This window comes from Sphaeroforma arctica (assembly GCF_001186125.1).
Source record: "Sphaeroforma arctica JP610 unplaced genomic scaffold supercont1.335, whole genome shotgun sequence".
Lineage (NCBI taxonomy): Eukaryota > Ichthyosporea > Ichthyophonida > Sphaeroforma > Sphaeroforma arctica.
In genome coordinates this window covers 75790-84615 of record NW_014040223.1, presented here as the reverse complement: position 1 = coordinate 84615, position 8826 = coordinate 75790, and the positions used below count along the sequence as shown (strand labels likewise).

Below are 8826 nucleotides of genomic sequence, written 5' to 3'. Positions count from 1 at the left end.
TATAGGCATAGTATATATCATACAATATGTATATAAATACAGTTTAGTTGTATATAAGAATACACAATCACCTTCATCATACCTGCATTTGAACTGTGCACAGGCGCGCGCGCATAGTGCCTCCGGTATGCAGTCTGCTCACGTGCGGATTGATGTGTATGTGTGATCGGTGTTTTCATGCCACAGCCACCACAAATACCAGCAACCTAGTTGAGCTTGTTTAGCCATGTTTCGAAGATCGTTCTGCACATATGGTACACGCACAATGATGCTCTACAAACACCAACAATTGCGCTTGGGATTGCGCTTATATAGCCCACCCTTGCACTGTCGATGAGTGTACTCAAGCTGCCGTGTCTATTCTTATCTATCTGCAGATCGTCTGCCCCTAAGCTCAAGAAGAAGCGCAAAAGAAAAGGTAGGGGCAACCACATGACTTTTTATCAGCCAATGCATATAAAGTTCTAGTATAAGAAGGGGCTTGCTCGGATATGAGAGTTAGATTGCTCTACAAACACATCCCGTCATGCAATTCTTATGTTACTGCATATAATCATGTGTGCACAGGTAAACTTCCCAAGAACACGAACGTCGTCATAGACCCGGAACGCTGGCTGCCGAAATATGAGCGCTCATACAATAAGCGCAAGTATAAGAACAAAGCGGTATGTGTACTATGGAGCCCCTCAATTGGTAGGAGATGACTATGTATATTACCTCACCTGAAACTAGTTGGGAAAAGTTGGATCGAGTTGGGCATGCACACCAACGAATCATATGGCTGTGCTCTTATACATAGCATGTAACTTGGTTCTCGTATACGTATTGTATCACTACTACACACGAACATACACACCCACCCACCTCTCACAGTCTAAACCCACAAATCCGTTGTACCTCAGCTTCTGATTGCGTTCCTTCAAGTACCATCTGCGTCTAAAGTCTCCTGTTTCACTACACCCGCACCTCCAAACGCGTACAGCAACCGGTACGCGGCAATCAAGGTGCAGTGGTGTCCTCGATTTCTGGCCAGACCGGGTCTGCAGACAAGACTAAGTTGGACTACAACGACGGTACTACTAGTACGCCGGCAGAGGGTGCGGCCTCACCCAAACCCACACCTAAGGCCGGGGGAGGTAACGCTAACAAGAACAAGAAAAAGAAGAAGCGCAAAAAGTAGTATTCTTCGAGTTACTGAAGTATTAAGGGTTAGAGGAGAAATTAGAAAGACTTTACTCAGACATCCAAGATTACCTTTTAGGGTACTGACGGAGAACTCACCCTCCCCCCTGTCTATTATCTGATATCTGATAGATAAACTATTATTGATGATGGAGAAATGATATTTCAAGTATAGTTTTCTTTCGCAGATAAATACCTACACTCCTTGTCGGTCTGGTGCATTGCTAGCGCAGCGCTTGTATTCTGGTGACAGTGTACCATCTGCATAGGAACAAATAGCTGACAAGTCAAGCTTTATACGAGCTATATTCCAACCTGGAACACCGCAAAACGCTATGGAGGGCATTTGTTGCCGTATATCACTGCGCACAGTCTTGCGTATGCTATCATTTGCAGTTCTAGTGCCTATGAATTACAAGGAGCCCGTAGCAGTAGTGTGCTATGCTGGGCTGATTGTGAGGTCAGGTTTTTACCCGAGTTCTGCTGAATACGTTTAACTGTAGATTGATCGCAGAACATGGGACACACTATAGAAGTATGACTTTCACTCGGTTGCTATTGCTATGTGGAGGGCTCATTCGCAGTGTGTTGCTACAGTGTATTCTCGACTCTTCTACAGCGCACAGTTGGGGTGGTACTAGTCTCTCAGCGGTAGCATGGGGTTCCCGGCGCGACGCACATGGAAAAGTATAATGTCTAATTTCAACCTCAGGTATATATTTAGAAAACATTATAGGACTCGCGTTCACAATACACTCAAATCAAAACCAACTACTCGGTGTCAACATAATCTAATGGAACCAAATTCATACATAAAGTTAACTGTAGTGGGCGTTCTAGTAGGTAGTAAACGTCAGCATGGCAGGAAGTGCGAGCCCTGCATTAGTAAATACTAACCGAAGATGCATCCCATATCGTGTCTCGTGACGATCGAAATGTTGGTCTCTGTTGTGGCGATCCCGCTGTCTCTGGGTGCGCTAGCCAATCCAGAACAAGCATGCAGTGGTGCAAGCACACAGCTATCAGTTTCGACTAGGGTATCTGCAAGTGTGCATCTACAAAGCCTTAGGTATTAGCGAATTCTGCACAACCACAGTCTAAGAAGCCAAAGCATCCCAAAGCTCTAGCTCATACGACCACACCATATTATCTGGAACCAAAGCCACCCGAGGCAAAGACTCATACGACAACACCATATTATCTGGAACCAAAGCCATCCAAAGCTGCAGCGCATTCTGCACCACCACATTAATATCTGAAAAGAAAAAGCCATCCAAAGTCCAGCTCATATCACAGCACCTAACATTCTATAAAATCAAAGCCACCCAAAGCTCTACTGCTATTTCACACAGGGACCCATACTTTGCACCTTCAATAGGCCCTACACCAATAGAGCGGCACCACATGTAACGCCAGACGCGATACCGTGTATCGGCTCAAAGCGATCAAAAGCCCCTGCCCCCTACACTATACCACACGAGGCGCCATATACCGTACCTCCTACATGCTGGAAGTACCTCCCACGTGCTCAAAACTGATTAAAGGCTCAGGGCCCAAAGCCATCGAAAGACGCAGTTCATACTGCTGCATCACATAGAAAATCACCCGCAGTTCTGTCTACTTTGAACTTGAAGCCATCCTATGCTTTAGATACTATTAGGTACTATTTACACGGAGAGCCATATAAAACATTTTCAGCGGACACAAGCCGAATGAAGGTCTCAGCTCCTACCGTGGCACGTGCAGCCACCACTATGATACAGCATGGAGAACCATGTTAGTGCCTGTGATGCGATTGCTGCCATCCAAAGCTTAAGGCACTGGAAGCCCGGACACCAGAAAAAGCCTTCAAGGTCTTTGATACCGGAACAAAATAACTCAAGCTCAGAAGTGCGGAGGTTACCTAGCAGATCTCTGATCTGTGTGCGGATACACACCATCTTGCTCTGACAACAAGGGATGGTTGAGATGTGTCACGCTGACCAAGAATGCGACGGAAGCCACGGAGTGACTGATATTATTTTTGGCCAAATGCAGAATGCGGCATGGCGCATGCATGCATTCCCCGAAACATCCCCAATCGAATTGCGAGTACTACCGGACGGACATGTCCAGCTGACTGCTAGCCTGCTACACAACGGGACTGTACTCCGTATATTAAAATACTCTATAATACTCTTGACATATTAATGATTTAATACCGACGAGGCACTGGCCAGTCACTGGAGCAGTCATTGCCACAGGGGTGTTGTCTCCGATAGTCCGATTGCTGTGAAAAGTGATCACATCCTAACACCATCGAATGCCTCGACACCTTCGATACAGCCAACCCCTCAGACAACATGTGGTGTTTTCCAGATGAGCTATCTCTGTTACACATTGAACGCCTTTTTGTTGTTCAGCGAAGGGAGGGGTATGGTGAACTGACAAGGACCCCGCAAGGACACGTGTTGTTTGTGTTACGGTCTGTTGTGCACACACCCCGGAACCTTGTTAAACAAGGTGCGAAGTTTTTCTAGCACATTTGCCCTTGTACACATACGCGACTGTTCTTGGCTCTGATAAGGATCGCGTGGGACACGCTAGCAGAGACAACGAGGGATGGCCTGCTGATCGCACGGAAAATGCTGTGAGCAGTCCAAGGTGCGCTGGCGACAAACTTCACCCTATAAGACGACAGACGCTTCCTATTAAAACTTTTTTTGATGCAAAATCGGGGTAGTATCGTGATATTGCATGTGGTGCTGCTGCCAAGTACCTGAATATATGACAAACTTGAACTCCTGCATCGCACTGTATTCCAAAATACGAGGCGAATATTCGAGACCTTAGTTGAGCCTATTCTAGACTGGTTTGTTGCTGTAGATAAAGCATTCGAGAACAATTATGAAGAACTGAATAGTGAGCTTAACATATTGCATTAATTGCTACAAATACATACATATATATACACACACACACACACACACACACACACACATATATATATATATATATATATACGTATGTATATATATATATATATATATATATTATTTATACACTTATACATACATATATAGATATATAGATTATTATTTGTTATATATATATATATGTATATTATATAATATTTATGTTGTATGTGTTCACACATACAAATATAAATTTGTCTGTCTATATATATATATAGATAGAAATACACACACACATATACATATAAACATACGGATATACGTCAACGAATTGTGTGCTACTTTCCAATAATTTATTTATGTCTAAGTTTGACCGGCAGTGCTAATAATACATGCCTGCGATTTAAGATGGGTCGGTCCCACTCTCCACTAGTACACTCACTTCTTATGAGTTCTACTATGGATATACTAATAAAGCTCCTCGGAAACGTCGGAGGGATGCTTTGCTAAAGTCACCGAATATTGTGGTGATATTATAATAATTTGAGGCTTCAGTCTCTGTGAAGGCTTCAATTTTGAATTTCTTTTTCAGACGGCTGCGCTACCACGATCAACGCATAGCCAACGAATGGCCACCATGTATCCATGTGGTGTCGTCCGCCTGAGGTCTTATATAAAGAGACTCGATTCTCTGATCTTATAGTCTAAATACGCATCATCGTGAATGGTTCACGAGAATGTCTTGATATTCCACGATATGTTTTGGAGATATCTGAGGGTACGGTTGATGCTCTACGTAGGGCTCAACCAAAAAAAGTCAGGTTCAGACATGTTCATATCCATTCTTGACATTGGGGGTCCTAATGAGTACCGGAGTACTGCCCAAGACCCCCCCTGGGTTGTATAGTGGCCACGGTCTTACGACAGCGCGGAGTCCACATTCATGGTGTTATTCGCCCGGAAATAAACCCACTGGCTAAATATCTCCACCGAAACGTAATATATATATAAATATATATAGTATCCCAAAAGATATAATTTCCAACATTTGTAATAATAGCCTGGATATGCGGGGCTTCAAGCACTGTGAAGGCCCCCTTAACTGGTATTGTTGATAAATAATATGTGACTATACCCTTGCCTTACAGCGCTGCACTCATGTACGCGATCCATGCACAAGGCACCGTACGCACCTGGGTGTATCATATCAAACCACACGCACGTGGCTAACATGGCGAGTAGTTCTCCGCACTGTAGAGTTCGGTACACTCCCCCACATCTCAAGACATGTGGCTTGTAACCGCCGCTCTATGAGCGTAGCTTGAGTAGTGGTGCGGCTGCCCTACATCCGCATAGTACTGTCTGTAGTCGACCGCATTACTCTGCTGGACGTCTCGCTGTGTATATGTGAAGGGGTGTGCTTTATAAGATCTTCCTCCCCTCTGCTGCATCTGTGGTGGTTGTGGGAGTGCCTGTTGCTGTGGCGATTGCTCGTCGGCCGTTAGATCCGTACCACGACTCACATCCGCCGACATTCCATTGTCAAGTGTTGACACGTGCGCGTACGTGTGCGAGTAACTCAGCGGAGGTGAGAGTGCCTGGCACTGGCTCGGTGGTGTCTGTATGACCTGCTCTACCATCTGGTGACGGCCGGTTGCCTGGTTCATGGCACCGGTTGACGAGCCCCCGTGATATGACATGCTGTCATGTGAACTAGGTGACGCCAGGTCTCCACCGCATGAATCCTGCCCTGCCTTTAGAGCCCTGTCCTTCGCTTCTTGCTGTTGCAGCCTCTTCCGTGCCCGTTCGGCTCGCTTACGTGCAGCATCCTTATCTCGTTTCTCCTTGGTCGATGGTTTAGGCGGTTGGCTAGGCTTGATTCCCAAAGCCTTCTGCTTAGCCCTCTCCAGACGCTTTCGCTTTGCATCTTTCGCTCGCAATTCATCGGCCTTCTCCTTGGACATCAACTTACGTGTACGTGTGACCTTAGACATCGATGCACTTGTCCCCTGCACCTTGAAAGTCGTACCCAGAGCGCTCTGAAGTGCTGAGCCTTGTGCAGGAGGTGTATAGTGTTCGTACATATACGTCTGATTGACCGTGCGAGTGTCAGATTCCGAGTTAAGCTTTGCACTCGTGTCGCCCATCAGATTCACGTCGTCCAGCGAGCCTGTATTGGAGTGCATACTGGCAAGCGTATAAACCGGGCTGTTGGTATTGACATGCCTGTTGTCCAAAAACGCCAGCTGCTGCATTTCTGCAGGTGAGTGGGGTCGTGTGTGAGCGTGTACTCCTTCCTGGGGTGTCATATACGAATGCCCTGTCCCGCCAACGCGTGACTGTGCTGCTTCGTTCGTATTGGCTGCCAGAGCATACCCGTTTGCCTGAGCGAGTGCTTCTGCGGACTGCGTCAGTTGCTGTATCTGTGATTGTGTCTGTGGCTGACGATAAAGCTGCTGTGTCTCATGTTGTAGTTTACGTGTCTGGTGTTGCTCACTGGTCTGCTGACCAGATAGATTCAACTCTGATCCAAAATTAGACAGCACCAGTTCATTTTCACCAATAGGAGTGCCAATAGAATATCCACTCGTACTCACTTCACGACTGAGTTGTTGTTTATCCCCAACATTGGCCATGCCACTCATCGAGTGATTCAAAACTATATCTTCACCGTGCTGGTGCACGTGATCACCAAGTCGCACCATCATCTCCCACTTAGATGACATAACCGATCCTTGTTTATTTAGGGTTTCAAAGGTAGCATTCGCCTTATCCGCATGCTTGTCTATAGGCATCATCTGCATGCCAACCACCGGAGTTATGGAGCCAAAAAAAGCAGCATTAATATTGTGCTCGGAACCATGCAGTGTTGACACATCTGTACGGCCCAGTGTATCCACACCACGCTCCCATTTGCCCAATCGCACACCCAACAATTCACTGTCACTTCCTGCGTCGGAAGATTTTTTCGCTTTACCTCGGGCAGTCTTCAAATCTACGGACTGAGAACTAGGCAAGCTCAACGGTTCAGCTTGTCCGATTATTCCTGTATCCGCCTTTTCAGACAGCTTCTTTGCTAGTCTCGCCTTAGCACGTGATGCCTTCCTTCGATTTGCATCCACTTGCTTTCTTCGCGCAATCTCCTCCGGCGAGAGTGTCTGCTTCATTCTGCATCGCTCATTTCTCTTCCTTTCCGCATCTTTTGCCCTTAACAACTCCTTCCTTTCCTCGCTGAGTTTCGCACGTCGCTGTGACGATAAACTAATACCAGTACTCGTCTTTCTAATAATAGATCTGGGTGACTTTTGCGACTGCTGTGGCCTTTGTGGCCGTGGTAAGAGTGTAAGGTCATGAGTACTACCGTAAGCGCGCGTTTGTAGTACATTCGAGGGTGCGTGTGACTGCATGCGACCGTAGTAATGGACATCTCCCATCGGTAAAGCAGACATCGACATCGTTCCACGCAGAAACATAGATCCTGAAGACGCATGTGTAGGCCTTTGCTGATGAGGTTGTAGGCGTGTACCTACACATCCCTGCATAGTGGTTGCGAACTGGTTCATCAAACCGGTCGATCTTGCTTATATATATATATATATATATATACGTCTATCTATATATAAATATATATATACGTCTATCTATATATAAATATATTTATGTACATATAAATATGTTATATTGGATCAGAAACCCTAGTCTGTATCTGTTTACAAGGATTACACCTCGTTGTATTAAAAGCGCCTTGAGGTCTAACAAACTCCTCTTGAGTGTGATTGTGAGGATAGCATAACACTAATATCTTCGAACAGGAGTATTCACTGTTTGTACAATGCCTGCGTTTTAATTTAACGAAATACATATACCGTTTTTTTTGGTTTTGTAAAATATATTATATATAGTATAAAAATAGATATCAAAAGTGTGAAGACTAACGACATACGACTCATCACGACTGACCCCAGAAAGAGTGAAGGCCACCTGGCCGGTGGGCGGGAACTGCGTCTCGGCCAGGCTGGGCTAAAAGGTAAAAAATATAAATAGAACAATTTTTGGGAGCAAAATAATAGTAAATAAAGTTTTGGACAGCGCACAGTGCTCAATTGACGGTGCACACTCTACAGAGTACACTACACATTACACAGTACAGTGTACACCCTGTCAGAGTCCCAGGCCCTGTACAGGCACTCACACTCTAGGTCAGGTGCCAACTGCCAAAAAAGAAGCGAGGCGAGAGTGGGCCCAGGAACGAAGTCCGGGACTTCCGGGGACTTCAGGAGTTCTGGTCAGGTCAATTTCGGAGTATTTATTTAATTTACAAATGTCAGTAATTTATAAATAAAAATATATTTATATTCATATGAAGCCTTATTGAGGACTTGAGGTGAGACGTCTGAGAGACTGAGACTCTTGAGTAATGACTAGTGAGTACTGTGTGTTTTTTATAATGTTTTGCTTTTAAAATACAATACATATAAATAATACAAAAAAACAAAAACAGATCATTTAAAAATATATACATAAAAAACATACTTATATATTAAACATAAAAACTGAAAATAAAAAAATTTAAATAAAAAAACAACAGACTTTAACTCTTCCCGCGAGAGAGAAAAGTCTTCTTGAAAAAACACATGCCTGATCGCCGATTCGCCAATCGGACAATCTATTTGAGGTGTGACATTGGAATATATATATATATATATAATAATATAATATATATATATATAAATAATATAAATATATATAT

The 8826-nt window shown here is 44.5% G+C and overlaps 2 protein-coding genes across 2 annotated transcripts in view; one reads left to right on the top strand and one right to left on the bottom strand.

Annotated features, from left to right (window-relative positions):
* Positions 1 to 1501, top strand: part of SARC_05328 (hypothetical protein) — a gene marked incomplete at its 5' end in the record, with an annotated part of 3196 nt that extends 1695 nt beyond the window's left edge. Inside the window, 3 exons of the mRNA XM_014300828.1 lie at positions 378 to 418; positions 568 to 665; positions 983 to 1501. Of these exons, the coding sequence (XP_014156303.1) occupies positions 378 to 418; positions 568 to 665; positions 983 to 1180 (337 nt within the window). The remainder of the gene's footprint in view (positions 1 to 377; positions 419 to 567; positions 666 to 982) is intronic.
* Positions 1502 to 4413: 2912 nt separating this feature from the next.
* Positions 4414 to 7930, bottom strand: SARC_05327 (hypothetical protein). The gene has a single exon (XM_014300827.1). The coding sequence runs from the start codon at positions 7637 to 7639 to the stop codon at positions 5357 to 5359; it is 2283 nt and encodes a 760-aa protein (XP_014156302.1). The 5' UTR covers positions 7640 to 7930; the 3' UTR covers positions 4414 to 5356.
* Positions 7931 to 8826: the final 896 nt, after the last annotated feature.